The sequence below is a fragment of the Schistocerca americana genome, chromosome 2, assembly GCF_021461395.2.
Source record: "Schistocerca americana isolate TAMUIC-IGC-003095 chromosome 2, iqSchAmer2.1, whole genome shotgun sequence".
Lineage (NCBI taxonomy): Eukaryota > Metazoa > Arthropoda > Insecta > Orthoptera > Acrididae > Schistocerca > Schistocerca americana.
The window spans coordinates 954,017,562-954,033,082 of record NC_060120.1 but is presented as its reverse complement, the minus strand read 5'-3'; the positions used below and the strand labels follow the sequence as shown (position 1 = coordinate 954,033,082).

The window sequence follows — 15,521 nt, the reverse complement described above, 5'->3', positions numbered from 1 at the left end:
TTGGGATTCATTCATAGACAAGTAGGGAGACTATACCGTAGGACTGTAAAGAGATATTGGTGGAAAAAAAAAAAAAAAAAAAAGTTATGAAATCTTCATGGGTTACCAGCCGAGTGGCAGCGTCTTCTAGTCGCAACGTTTCAATGGATTGCGTATCTATCATCTTCAGACAAAGATGATGGATACGCAATCTGTTGAAATGTTGAGACTAGAAGATGACGCCACTCGTCTGATAACCTGTGAAGATTTCAGATCTGAAATACGCCAAGAAAGCCTGCAATCGCATATAAAAATAAATGTGTATGCAAAAAAAAAAAAAAAATGTGTGCACTGTTTATGAAATATCCCTCTCATTAACAGTTATTGCAGTAGCCACCAGAAAGATCGTGGGAGGCGCACATTGGCACGGCGGGTCACGGACGGTAGTTGCCGCAAGTAGAGTCCCGTCCACCAGAGGGCACGTGAGAATTTGGACACGACCTCTGCCGGCATAACAACAACAACAACAACTCCGGCAGCACGGGCCGTGCCCAGTCAGTCAACATCGGGCATGCCTAGGACACAGTCCTAGTCTACGCTAAGTGAAGTGCGACGTAAACGTGAACAGTGTTACTACAGTTATCTTAGACTTCCTGTAGCTAATGCAGTTATCCATAACAATAACTGCATAAATATTCAATCAGATCTTGGCAAGCCAGCCCTACTGAGTTCTTTGTGATATAGAACAGTTGCACATATTTGGCCTTAAGAAGTGGTATCCAGTGTCAAGATTTTATTTTGAATATATAAACTTTAGCAGACAACCTTAAAGGGCTGGAAAATTAATCCAAGAAAACCAAAAAATATTTCTTCATTTATATTTAATATGCATTGACATTTCCAAAGTATCCATAATAAATATGCTTAATTTTACTTAATGCATGCAATACTTACCTGAGTCTTCAAACTTGTCAATCTACTACGAGAATACTCCAAAAGCTGCCTAATCTCGTGTAAGTTTTTGGCAGCAGCCTTTGAACAACATTCAACAATAAAATGTACGTCTGTTATATCGTGCAGCACTCCTAGCAGAGTGTTGGCATCAGATGTATTCTGTTGGGCAATATAAATTGCTTCACTTTTGTAAACAGTTTCCACATCAAGGCCATGAACAATTGCAAACTGCTTTGCCTCGGTAAACAGTCCTCTCCGAAGAAGGTGATCCAATCTAATAATGTCAACAGATTATTAAAGGTTCAAACAAAGAACAATTTATCAACTGTGCAATAGCTAAGCTGACCTGAACTCTGGTATTCCTTGAGCTAAAATCTTCACATTAAGCGTGTCAATGCAAGATTTTTTTGTTGAAGAGCCTTCAACATAGAATATTTCTTGTATAGCTTGTGGTATATCAACCAGGTATGATGTATATGCGACATCAATGCTATACTTAATCTCAAAACCTACAAAGGAATAGGAAACAATAGTGAATACACATTTCATATTAATATAAAGATTAATAAAACATTCTTCAAGAGGTCACCTACAGCGAGTAAATATTTGAAAAAAATCATTTTCTATGCCAACAGCTGTACAATTTTATTTATTCTCTATCGGTATCGGTACTGTCTACCACCTTCACGGAAGATGATAATGAACATCAATTGATCAAAAATTAATCTCTGTTAAATATGGGAACATCAAGTATAACAAGCGATAAAGTATCACATTAATTGTTTTATTGTATTTCTACTGTAGTAGATTTACTCAATTGAAATGTGGTAATACACACACACTTAAACTTAACATCAAATAATCACCACAAGCTCAGTAAGAACAGGAACTACCATGTTCTGAACGAGCTTATGGTGGTTATTTGATGTTAAGATTAAGAGTGTACATGTTACCACACTTCAGTTGTGTAAACCTACTACAGTGGAAATTCAGTGAAACAATTATTGTGTAATTTGTCATACTTTATATCTGATGTTGCTGTATTAGGCAGAGATTAATTTTTGACCATTTTATGTACATTATGATTTGCTCTGAGGATGGTAGCCAGAACTGTAACTGGTAGGTAATAAATAAAATTGAACAGCTGCAAATATCATCGGATGTCAAAAAAGATGTTGATTAAAATAGTTGCACCAATGACGGGAGCATTTATCTAGCACAACTAATTCAGGATGTATACTGCTGCTCAGCAATTACAGGTGGTCTGATGCCACACTAAATTACGTAACACTTAGAAACTAACCTATTGTTATTTTAAACTGAAGAAAGATATTCATCGAAATCAAAGGGTGTTCTCTTGTCAGAATCAGAAACATATTCAATTAATATGTGATGTACAGGAACTCATGGGCTACAAGTAATATATAAAGGGCTCTCTTCTTATCGAAGGACATAATTATCTGCTCATTCTCAGCTCTATTGGATTAACTTCTTTCTTTCCAAGTGATGAAGTGACAACTCATCATTGACTAACAGTTAGGTGACAATCTTATAATATTTGAAGAATCTGAATTCTAACACAAAGTAAGGTATCTTGCGGAGTATTGATCTAGACATAGAAATTCTTTCATGCACTCTTTACTTTTCCCACTTAACAATGGGGCAATGACATTTGAGAGGAGGGCACTATAATATTGTATGTTTGCTATCAACATATTTGATCTCCTGGTTTCCTGTGTGCTCCAGAAGATTGGTTGCAGGTATTTTCACAAGAAAAAGACAATACTGCAAACATTATTTATCAACTGTTCTACTGGGTATGTAACTGGACTAGCATGACTCCTATCAAAGCAACATACCTAACCACCCCCGAAGAACCTAGTCCACTGTTCCCCCGAGTTGCGAAGACTAGTGGACCAAAGATAACAATTTCTCTGTAACAAATACTGTACAGGTATCTGGATTACACAACTAAGAACTCTTTAGTGTCATCCTACCTCAACCATTAACACAAAGGATTTTAAACCTCAGCGAATGTATTAACACTTCAAGGATCCTTCCCACGGTAAACTTCAAGTGTGTGTGTGCGCCAAAGGCACAACAGAACACTGTCTGCTGTTTGGTTACAAGTCACAATGCTCTTGCTGATAAGTGTCTCTATGTAAACTCTTGTGGACAGCCTAACAGCATTACAGTAGACTGCATATAGTATTTTGAACTGAGATAACCTTTATGATCCGCACACACTAAGTTCAGTCAAACTAGAACCATTTGAAAGTAAATGCAAACACACACTTATGTAAAGTGAAATTAAAGTAAAATTGGTGTCATGTACCTATCAAGTTGTCTTGTTTACTAACTTTACAGTAAAAGACTTGTAATTTATTTGCTTTTGAAATCATAATAATATGGAGTCCTGTACATAGTTCAGGATCTTGCTAACTGTTATGATTACAAATGTACTCCCAATAATTTTAAACAAACATGCATTTCCCTTTTATATATTTATTTACATAACTGTACATCACAGGTGGAACTGAGATTTGTGTAGTGGCTGTGAACTAACCCAATTACCACTTCTGTGGCAGTGAACATTTGCAGCTGTCATAAAAATCTTTACCAACTGACATCAAATACACTGCCCTTAGAAATCAATTAAACATAATCTTTCACAAAAAAATTAATTCACGTTTGTAAATAAACCTATGTTTTGTCAATAATTTCACTTTCATATCTAAATTTCATTATGAAAAGTACTTAAGCTTCAAAGTTACATTTCTTCATGAAATAATTCTTTTTGTCAAACATTTTTATCAAAAATCAGTTTTACAAATCCTTTAGGTGTTATCTTTCTTTGAACAGAGTAAGTTATTAAGCAAATACCTTTACCCTAGAAGGGATGTGCTGGTCTCTCAGACCTATGTGGATTTTGTATTAAAATACATGCAAGAGTACACTACTTATGTGTAAGCCATTCACTGTAGTTTTCAGTTAAGATTCCATGAGGCCACTACTTGTTTCATCATTACTCTGTTTGCCAGGTGATTGTTTACATGAGAAGAAACATGTTCTGGGTCTGACAACTAGTACATCTGTTTACATCAGCTATTTCTGCTTATGCAATTTTCTTGTTAAGCTGACTGTGGGCAATAAAACTGCTCAGAAGTGGCTTGGCAGTATACTCTAAGCGAATAAGAAATTGAAAAACTTGTTAGAAAGTGATGATGATTTGGATGTAGAACCTAATTTTGTTCCTGAAAGTAATCACAACACAGAAAGTGAAATGAAAGAGGAACAGCTGGACAATGAAGACAATGTCATTATTCCTTTCAGAAACGTGACTACATTCAATAACACTGATCGAGTTTCTGTATCAACTAAGGTGATTGGTTCCAGTCCCTCTACCAGTGAATCATCTCTTTGCTATTTGTCGAGATGGACAAACTAAATGGTTGAAAACTGTTACCAACCAAAATGTCTGTACCATATCTCTCAATATAATTACGCATCCTCCTGGTGTCAGTGGGGAAGCCAGAAATGCACACACCAATGTCAAGCCCCTGAAACTGTTCACTAACAATGATTTGCTCGATTTGACAACAGATAGCACAAACACTTTCATTGTTTGTTGTTGTGGTCTTCAGTCCTGAGACTGGTTTGATGCAGCTCTCCATGCTACTCTATCCTGTGCAAGCTTCTTCATCGCCCAGTACTTACTGCAACCTACATCCTTCTGAATCTGCTTAGTGTATTCATCTCTTGGTCTCCCTCTACGATTTTTACCCTCCACGCTGCCCTCCAATGCTAAATTTGTGATCCCTTGATGCCTCAGATCATGTCCTACCAACCGGTCCCTTCTTCTTGTCAAGTTGTGCCACAAACTCCTCTTCTCTCCAATCCTATTCAATACCTCCTCATTAGTTATGTGATCTACCCACCTAATCTTCAGCATTCTTCTGTAGCACCACATTTCGAAAGCTTCTATTCTCTTCTTGTCCAAACTATTTATCGTCCATGTTTCACTTCCATACATGGCTACACTCCATACAAATACTTTCGGAAATGACTTCCTGACACTTAAATCTACACTCAATGTTAACAAATTTCTCTTCTTCAGAAACGCTTTCCTTTCCATTGCCGTCTACATTTTATATCTTCTCTACTTCGGCCATCATCAGTTATTTTGCTCCCTAAATAGCAAAACTCCTTTACTACTTTAAGTGTCTCATTTCCTAATCTAATTCCCTCAGCATCACCCGACTTTATTCGACTACATTCCATTATCCTCGTTTTGCTTTTGTTGATGTTCATCTTATATCCTCCTTTCAAGACACTGTTCATTCCGTTCAACTGCTCTTCCAAGTCCTTTTCTGTCTCTGACAGATTTACAACTGTCATCGACGAACCTTCAAGTTTTTATTTCTTCTCCATGGATTTTAATACCTACTCCAAATTTTTCTTTTGTTTCCTTTACTGCTTGCTCAATATACAGATTGAACAACATCGGGGAGAGGCTACAACCCCGTCTCACTCCTTTCCCAACCATTGCTTCCCCTTCATGTCCCTTGACTCATAACTGCCATCTAGTTTCTGTACAAATTGTAAATAGCCTTTCGCTCCCTCTATTTTACCCATGCCAACTTTAGAATTTGAAAGAGAGTATTCCAGTCAACATTGTCAAAAGCTTTCTCTAAGTCTACAAATGCTAGAAATGTAGGTTTGCCTTTCCTTAATCTATTTTCTAAGATAAGTCGTAGGGTCAGTACTGCCTCACGTGTTCCAATATTTCTGCAGAATCAAAACTGATCTTTGCCGAGGTCAGTTTCTACCAGTTTTTCCATTCATCTGTAAAGAATACGCATTAGTATTTTGCAGCTGCGACTTATTAAACTGATAGTTCGGTAATTTTCACATCTGTCAACACCTGCTTTCTTTGGGATTGGAATAATTATATTCTTCTTGAAGTCTGAGGGTATTTCGCCTGTCTCATACATCTTGCTCACCAGATGGTAGAGTTTTGTCAGGATTGGCTCTCCCAAGGCTGTCAGTAGTTCTAATGGAATGTTGTCTACTCCCGGGGCCTTGTTTCGACTTAGATCTTTCAGTGCTCTGTCAAACTCTTCGCGCAGTATCATATCTCCTACTTCATCTTCATCTACATTCTCTTCCATTTCCATAATATTAACCTCAAGAACATCGCCCTTGTACAGGCCGTCTACATACTCCTTCCACCTTTCTGCTTTCCCTTCTTTGCTTATTACTGTATTTCCATCTGCGCTCTTGATATTCATGCAAGTCGTTCTCTTTTCTCCAAAGATTTCTTTAATTTTCCTGTAGGCAGTATGTATCTTACCCCTAGTGATATGTGCCTCTATATCCTTACATTTGTCCTCTAGCCATCCCTGATTAGCCATTTTGCACTTCCTGTCAATCTCATTCTTGAGACGTTTGTCTTCTTTTTTTGCCTGCTTCATTTACTGCATTTTTGTATTTTATCCTTTCCTCAATTAAATTCAATATCTCGTCTGATACCCAAGGGTTTCTACTAGCCCTCGTCTTTTTACCTACTTGATCCTCTGCTACCTTCACCATTTCATCTCCAAAAGCTACCCATTCTTCTTCTACTGTATTTCTTTCCCCCCCCCCCCCCCCCCCATTCTTGTCAATTGTTCCCTAATGCTCTCCCTGAAGCTCTCTACAAGCTCTGGTTTAGTCAGTTTATCCAGGTCCCATCTTCTTAAATTCCCACCTTTTTGCAGTTTCTTCAGTTTTAATCTACAGTTCATAACCAATAGATTGTGGTCACAGTCCACATCTGCCCCTGGAAATGTCTTACAACTTAAAACCTGGTTCCTAAATCTCTGTCTTACCATTGGAAATTACAAAAGGTTTAGAAATATTAGAACCAAAATTATGAAACTTAGTATGAAAATTAAATTTAATAAAACTTGCCTCATGGAACATATCATACCAAAATATGTTATAATCAATATCCAATCCAAACCTAGTAATGTAACATATGTACAACAAAAGAGTAGTGTCTTATGGATTAAATCTGAAATTAGAGAAGCTTTTAAGATAAAAGATTTTTTAAATGTCGAAATGTATAGTCTGCATTTATTGCTAAGTAATGAACTCTCACCTTTGATTTTTTCTATTTTACTAAGCAGCACTGATGAGAAAATAGACTTTTTACGTAAAGCGATTACCCAAAGACATCAGAGAAAAATTGATTTACTCGTAGCTAAACAACAAAATAAGCTTTTAGAAAAGGTCAACAATATACATCAATTTTATCCAAGGACAATGAATCTTACAGATATTCAGTTCACAAAGTCCGAAATGTCGCTACTTGACAAAGGCTTAAAATATAACCTAACTCCCCCACTAAATAATACGAATGTTAAACACATAATTGCTGATGTTATAGCAACAAGCAAAATATCGAAAATAAATAAACCCGAAGCATGTAAGATAGCCCTAAAAAACAAAAGATTTAATTCTAAAAGAGAAAAATAAACTGCATACAAAAACTGCAGATAAAACACTTAAAAATATCAATAATAAACTACTAGCAGAGAAAGCAATTGTAGTAAACGCCGATAAAGGAAGTACCCTTGTTATTATTAAAGACGATTATATATTTAAAACACTCATTTTTTAATGAAATTGGATCGTCGAAGTAACTAAAGACCCACTCCAAAGTTCCAGATAAAGATCAAGAAGTTAGTCGATGAAAATCTCCACCTCTTGACCCCTGAAGAAAAGAATATGATGAAAAATATGAATCCCCAAATACCTAAATTAAGATCACAGATTAAACTGCATAAAAAAGAGAAATCTATATGACCTATTGTCAACAACAAAGGTAGTCCTTCATATAAACTAAATATGAAACTTAATAAAATTTTGAAAGCATTCTATATATATGACAGCAATTTCAGTATCAAAAACAGTTATGAACTAGCACAACAAATCCACAATATAGACATTCCAACTAGTGCAAGTTTCGCCTCATTAGATATTAAAAATTTGTATACAAATATACCCATTAATGAGATGATTAATATAATTAGGGATAACTTAGTACAATACAAAAATATGACTAAAGACGAAATAACCGAATTTATAGAACTGCTTGAATGCACTTTAGATTACAATTATTTCTCTTTTAATACTAAAATCTATTGTCAGAAAGATGGCTTAGCAATGGGCAATTCTTTGGCTGGGACAGTTGCAGACATTTTCGTGAACCACATTGAGACGCAATTCCTGAAAAATAACCCTGATATCACAAATAAAATCATATACTACAAGCGATATGTAGATGATACATTATTGCTTTATAATGGTTCAAAAGATGAAATTGAGAAGCTTGCTATAAAATTAAACTCTATGCATCCGAAGTTACAATTTACGGTTGAGCATGAAAATCGAAAATCTATTAACTACCTAGATCTCACTATAACTAATAACAATGGGAAACATTTCTCACCATATACAGGAAACCTACAACCATTGATGATATTATTAATGCCACATCATGTCATCCTGACAAGTATAAAAAAGCATTTTTTAAGTCTATGATACACCGAATACTAAAATTACCACTAGAAGCTAATGAGATCAAAAAGGAAATGACGATCTTAAAACAAATTGCAAAAACCAACTCTTTCGACACACGACAGGTAGATATCATTTTTAATAAAGTGCAACAATCACTAAGTACTCCACTAATAGGTAATCCAAAATATATGTAAGATGACATATATGGGAAACATATCAGATAGAATTACTAATTTATTCAAAAATTCTGGAGTAACAATAGCATTTACAACTGACAATACTTTACAACAAAAATTAAGACATACCGTAAGTAAAGATAATGAAAAATTTACCAGATCAGGAGTGTCCAAGATCCAATGTAGAGACTGTGAGAAAATATACATCGGCCAAACAGGTCGAAATTTTGCAGTAAGGTACAAAGAACATACATCAGGTACCTCACGAACAAAGTCTGTATTCGGCCATCATATAGCATTCAACAATCATGTTGAGGGGACAGTAGAGCAGAATTTACAAGTTCTTCATTATGCAAATAAAGGCTTACGTATGAATATCTTAGAAGAAATCGAGATATATGCTCATTTGAAAACCAAATCATCAATGCTGCTCAATGAACAATTACATTTTCGCAAAAAATATTTTTACGGCCTTTGTTTCAAAATATAAGACTAGTTATACCCATGGCAAAAGCTATGTATGTAAAATATGCTGTGCAACATATAAAAATTTTATTAAATTGACATTGATTATTATAAAAACTATTAGATCGATGAGTTCTAAAAATTTAATCAGCGGTCTCATCAGTTATTCAGACATACATAATGCGGAACGTACTCTTGGCTGCTACCCTACTGCTATAAAGAATATTGCTATGAAAATTACAGTTAAAGTAAGACGATTCTACAGCATGCAACAAAGATGCAATTGTGACGTAGGCGACTCGGTATAATCGATATATACCACAACTCCAAGGACTTTCACATCTTTGATGTAACTGACACTGTAATAGTATTAAGGTTGCCCATAGAGGGCACAACTATTACACATCGTAGTTTACTGTCTTTATATAAAATATAAATAAGCTGTACACATACTAACTATCTGTTAATCAGCCATTTTAAATGAATCAATTTTATGTTATTAGTGTATTTCCTACTTTTATACTTTGACGATAGTGTCATATTATGAACGCTGATTGGTAGTTGTGAAGTAGTGTGACAGGAAGCAGGCGGAGCCTCTGCATATTTAAGCACGTGCTCAGCACTCATAACCATCAGTTAACTTCGTAGCAGCTGAGGAGAGCTCCGCCTACCATCCTAAGGGAGCCATGGGTATAATTAATTTTATTTTATCTTGTTAAATTTTGATGTCATTAGACACTTTCATTTTATTTAAAGATTGGTTTCTAGTATTTCCTAAAATTAATCCACAGGTCTGATGATGGTTATGTAAAAATAACTGAAACCGGTTAACTATATCATTGAAACATAAATGGTGTGATCAAGACTGAACTTTGGTCAAAATATAATAATCTATTGATCACTGTATTCCAAAAATGTTTACCAAAATTGTATGAAAGCAACATTCAAAAATTGGTCACACTAGCATCATACATGCGGACTCTTTTGCAGATGAACCACAGTTTCCTACCACAAACCTTGCATGCTCGTTCCATTTCCATCGCTTTGCAATGTTATGTGCAGATATATAAATGACATGACTGTATCGAGCAGTACACCACTAATGCTGTATCCAAACATTGAGGGTTTGCTTTTTCTGATCATCTGCATTAACTTAAGTTATTCTACATTTAGAGCTAGCTGCCATTCATCACACCAACTACAAATTTTGTCTAAGTCATCCCCTATCCTCCTATAGTTACTCAACTTTGACACCTTACCATACATCACAGCATCATCAGTATACAATCACAGAATAACAGGAGTCCTATCACACTTCCGTGGGGAACTCCCAAAGATATCCTTGTCTCTGATGAACACTAAATGTTGAGGATAACATACTGGGTTCTATTACTTAAGAAGGCTTCAAGCCACTAGCATATCAGTGAACCTATTCCACATGTTTGTACGTTCTTTAACAGCCTGCGGTGGGACTCTATGTCACATGCTATCCATTAATCTAGAAATATGGACTCTGCCCATTGACCTTATCCATAGTTCAAAGTATATTGTGTGAGAAAAAGGCAAGCTGAGTTTCACACAAGTGATGCTCTCTAAAACCATGCTGATTCTTGGACATAAGCTTCTCAGTCTCAAGAAAGTTTATTATATTTGAACTGTGAAGATTTTCGAGGATTCTGCAGCAAACCACTGTTACGTATATTGGTCTGTAATTCTGTGGGTCTGTTGTTCCGCCCTTCTTATGCACAGGAGTCACTTGTACTTTTTTCCTGTTTCTTGGGATTTTGTGCTGGATAAGACATTCACAATAAATGCAATCTAAGTAAATGGCCAATGCCGTTGAGTACTCTTTGAAAAAGTGAATTGGGATTCTATCTGGCTTGGAAACTTAATTGTTTTCAACTCCTTCAGTCGATTCTCTACACCAAGGATGCTTATTACTGTGTCATCCATTTGTTCAATGATCTAATGACATTATGTTTATGCGATTCTCCTGCGTCAATAATTTTTTTAAACACGAACTTTCGCTTTGCGACCTTCAAGTGCCACACCAGACTGGTCAACAAGCGACTGGATGCAAGCCTTAGAGCAGCGTAGCAATTTTCATAGGACCAGAATTTTCTTGGGTTCTCTGCCAGATCTTTTGCTAAGGTATGATGGTGGTAGTAATTGTATGCTTTGCTCATAGATCTTTTCACAGTTTACACAAATCGCTACTAATCTTTGCTTGTCATTATTTGCATTCCTACCGTACCGTTGAGCAACCAGCAGCAAGTTAGGACGTCTGCTGAAGAAACATGGCCTGCCCCCAAGATACGAGATATGTTGCACCCTGTTAAAGACTACATTGCTCTCCAAGTGTCCGGCGTGTATGGTGTACCCTGTGAATGTGGCAGCATGAATATCAGACAAACAACTTGCACGGTTGCGTAGAGTTGTACTGAGCACAAGCGCCATACAAAACAAAGGGAGCTTGATAAGTCAGCCATAGTGGAGCATTGCCTAAAAATGGACATAAAATACAGTTCGAAAATACAAAAGTGTTGGCTCATGCATCTACATATTGGGACTCCATTATAAAGGAAGCAGCCGACATTTCTTTAAACAACAAAAATTTCAACAGAGGCCAGGGGTACACACTCAGCAGGGCACGGGGGCAGGTGTTGGACACTGAAAGAAAGCAAAGACAGATGCGCGATGCGGGAGCGGCAGTTTCAAACATGGCACCTGCCCCTGGCGCCACCTTACGTCACCAGTGCTGCCACGGGCAATAGCTCCACTAGCTGCCCGGGATGACTTATGGGAGCGCAACAATTGTAGCCTGGCTGTTGTGTTTTGATTGTGGTGGTTGCCACTACATATCATCTTTACTGTATGCAGCTTAGGATATTCAACAACAAAACTTGCACTTTCACCCTCTCTCTCTCTCTCTCTCTCTCTCTCTCTCTCTCTCTCTCTCTCTCTCTCTCACCCGGGATGCCGACATGACCCGCAGTGCACACAAAGACCATGGAGCAGCCGCAACAGGAAAGAGTATGGAGGGACACCTGGATAGCCATCACTAGATGAGAGCGGGGGAAACACTGGATGATAGCTCGTAAATCACTCAGGGAGTCACTACAGATAACTAAGGACTCACCTGAGCAGGAGCGGATATACTCTAGGGCGCAAGAGATGGCGACAAGCTCTGCAACGAAAACACTGCAGCCGGTCAGCAATGGGCATTGTTCAGAATGATCCCCACGAGTAATAGCATAACCAACTCGACCAGCAACCATCGAACCGTCGGTATAGGCCATGTCAAAGCCGTGAAACGCAGCAAGGATGGAAAGAAAGTGGCGACGGAAGGCCTCAGGAGGGACTGAGTCCTTCAGGCCCTGTGCCAAATCCAGCCGAAGGCACAGGCGGGGCACACAGCACAGGGGTAAACGTAAACTGGCCCGGGAAAGAGGTGGGAGAGGGAAAAACTCAAGCCCAGAGAGAAGAGCCCGAACGCGAAGCGCGATCATACACCCTGACCAGGGCCGCCATTCTGGAAGATGGATGACCGAGTTGGGGAAAAGGAGACAGAAATTTGGATGCCCGGGCAAGCTACAAACATGTGCAGCATAAGTGGCCAATAGACGTAGGTGCCGGATCAGCAATGGAGAGACACCAGCCTCGACAAGTATGCTGTGTACAGGGCTTGTGCGGAAAGCTCCAGTTGCAAATTGGATCCCGCAGTGAAGTATGGGGTCAAGCAACTACACTGAAGGCAATACAGAACCATAAGCCAGGCTCCCATAATCAAGATAGGACTGAATCAATGCCCGATACAGTCGTAGAAGGGTAGACCGATCGGCACCCCAGCTGGTGTGACTCAAACAACGAAGGGCGTTAAAATGGCGCCAGCACGTTTGTTTAAGCTGCTGAATATGAGGGAGCCAAGTCAACCAGGTGTCAAAAAGCAAGCCCAAAAAACAGTGTGTCCCCACCACAGCAAGAGGTTCATTGTCAAGATAAAGCCATGGCTCAGGGTGAATAGTGCAACGCCAGTATAAATGCATAACGCAGGTCTTGGCGGCCAAGAGCTGGAAGCCGTGCGTGATGGCACAAGACTGTGCCCTGTGGATAGTGCCCTGTAGCTGCCGTTCAGCAACCGCAATGCCAGTGGAGATACATTACAAGCAAAAATCATCAGCATACAAAGAAGCCGATACGGACAGTCCCACAACTGCAGCTAGCCCATTGATAGCAACTAAAAAGAGGCAGACACTCGAGACAGAGCCTTGCGGGACCCCATTCTCCTGGACTCGGGAGGAACTATGGGAGGAACCAACTTGCACGTGGAAGGAACGAAGCAACAGAAAATTCTGAATAAAAATCGGGAGCAGGCACCTAAGACCCCACCCATGGAGTGTAGTGAGGATGTGATGTCACCATGTGGTATCGTATGCCTTCCGCATGTCAAGATGGCAATCAGATGCCGATGGTGGGCAAATGCCAAACGGATGGCAGACTCCAGGCAGACCAGAATATCGGTGGCAGAGCAGCCCTTACGGAATCCACCCCGAGACAGAACCAGAAGGCCCTGAGACTCAAGTAGCTAATTCAACCTCCGGCTAACCATGCATTCGAGCAACTTGCGCAGAATGTTGGTGAGGCTAATGGGGTGATAGCTGTCCACCTCCAGTGGGTTCTTGCAAGGCTTCAACACTGGTATGATAATGCTTTCCTGCCACTGAGATGGGAACTCACCATCAATCCAGATACGGTTGAAAAGGTCTAGGAGGTGACACTGGCAGTTCACCGAGAGGTGTTTCAGCATCTGAAAGTGGATGCGATCCAGCCTGGGAGCTGTATCAGGACAAGCAGCTAGGGCACTTTGGAATTCCCATTCACTGAATGAAGCATTGTACGATTCAGGGTGGCGCATGTGGAATGAAAGGCTCGGACATTCCAACCGCTCTTTCAGGGAGCAGAAGGCTAATGGGTAATTCGTAGAAGCGGAACTCTGTGCATAATACTCTGCTAAGAGTTTTGCAATTGTGTCAGAGTCAGTACAGATTGCTCCATTCAAGGAAAGCTCAGGTACGCTGACAGGGGCAGATAACCACAGACGCACCTAATCTTGGCCCAAACCTGTGATAGAGAGATACGGTGGCCAATGGTGGAGACATACCTTTCCCAGCTTTCCTGCTTGCATTGGCGAATAAGGCGGCGGGCTAAGGCACGGAGTCACTAAATGTGATGAGGTGTTCTAATGACGGGTGCTGCTAATGACGCTGGGCGGCCCGCCTGCGATCTCTAATCGCCTCACCAACCTTGGGTGACCACCACGGTACAGGCCTCCACCGAAGTGACCCGGAAGAACAGGGAATTGCAGATTGCGCAGTAAAAATGATGCCGGTGGTGATCGTGTGAACCACCACATCAATGGCATCATGAAAAAAGAGTCAATAGTGGCAATGGAGGCGAAGAAGTCCCAGTAAGCCTTATTCATAGCCCATCGGGAGAGGCACCCAGAAGAGTGACGCTGTGGCAGTAACAGGAAGATCGGAAAGTGGTCACTACCGCACAAGTCGTCATGCACACTCCATTGGACAGATGGTAGAAGGCTAGGGCTGCAGACCGAAAGGTCGATGGCTGAGAAAGTGCCATGGGCCACACACAAATTTGTGGAAGCACCATTATTTAAGAGGGAAAGATCGAACTGTGCCAACACTTGCTCAACGACAGTGCCTCGGCCTGTTGCCACCAAGCCACCCCACAAAAGGGTTATGGGCGTTAAAATTGCCAAGTAACAGAAAAGGTGGCGGCAGTTGGTCAATCAGCGCAGCCAATACATGCTGTGGGACATCACCATTTGGTGGAAGATAGATGCTGCAGACAGTAATAGCCTGAGGCGTCCACACCCAAACAGTGACAGCATCTAAAGGTGTTTGAAGAGGGACACACTCGCTATAAAGAGAGTTAAGAATGTAGATGCAGATGCCACCAGACACTCTCTCATAAGCTGCCCGATTCTTATAATAACCCCAATAACCACAGAGGGCGGGGGTTCGCATCGCCATAAACGAAGTTTCCTGGAGAGCAATGCAGAATAAAGGGTGAAGGCTAAGAAGCTGTCGGAGCTCAGCAAGGTGGTGGAAAAAACAGCTGCAATTCTACTGGAGAATGACATTGTCCGTGGCCGAAAAAGGCGTGAAGGGACCGAGGAGGCAGGTTACGTCACTGGGTCACCTGCAGCCACTGATTGAGGATGTGTGCGAACAACATCCATTGTGTCTGAGGGTCCGGTGAGATCTAGGTACTCAGCAGACACCAGAATCTCTACCTCATCTTCAGACGCAGAGCCTGTAGGGAGCAGTAGGGTGGGTGCCACCTCAAGTTCTTTGGTCT

General features: G+C 39.9%; 1 protein-coding gene across 1 annotated transcript in view; it reads right to left on the bottom strand.

Annotated features, from left to right (window-relative positions):
* The window catches only part of LOC124596129, a 262,465-nt gene that overhangs the window by 183,666 nt on the left and 63,278 nt on the right, over positions 1 to 15,521 (bottom strand). The window contains exons 7-8 of the mRNA XM_047135149.1: positions 1,280 to 1,442; positions 934 to 1,207 (exon numbers count right to left, since the gene is read on the bottom strand). Of these exons, the coding sequence (XP_046991105.1) occupies positions 934 to 1,207; positions 1,280 to 1,442 (437 nt within the window). The remainder of the gene's footprint in view (positions 1 to 933; positions 1,208 to 1,279; positions 1,443 to 15,521) is intronic.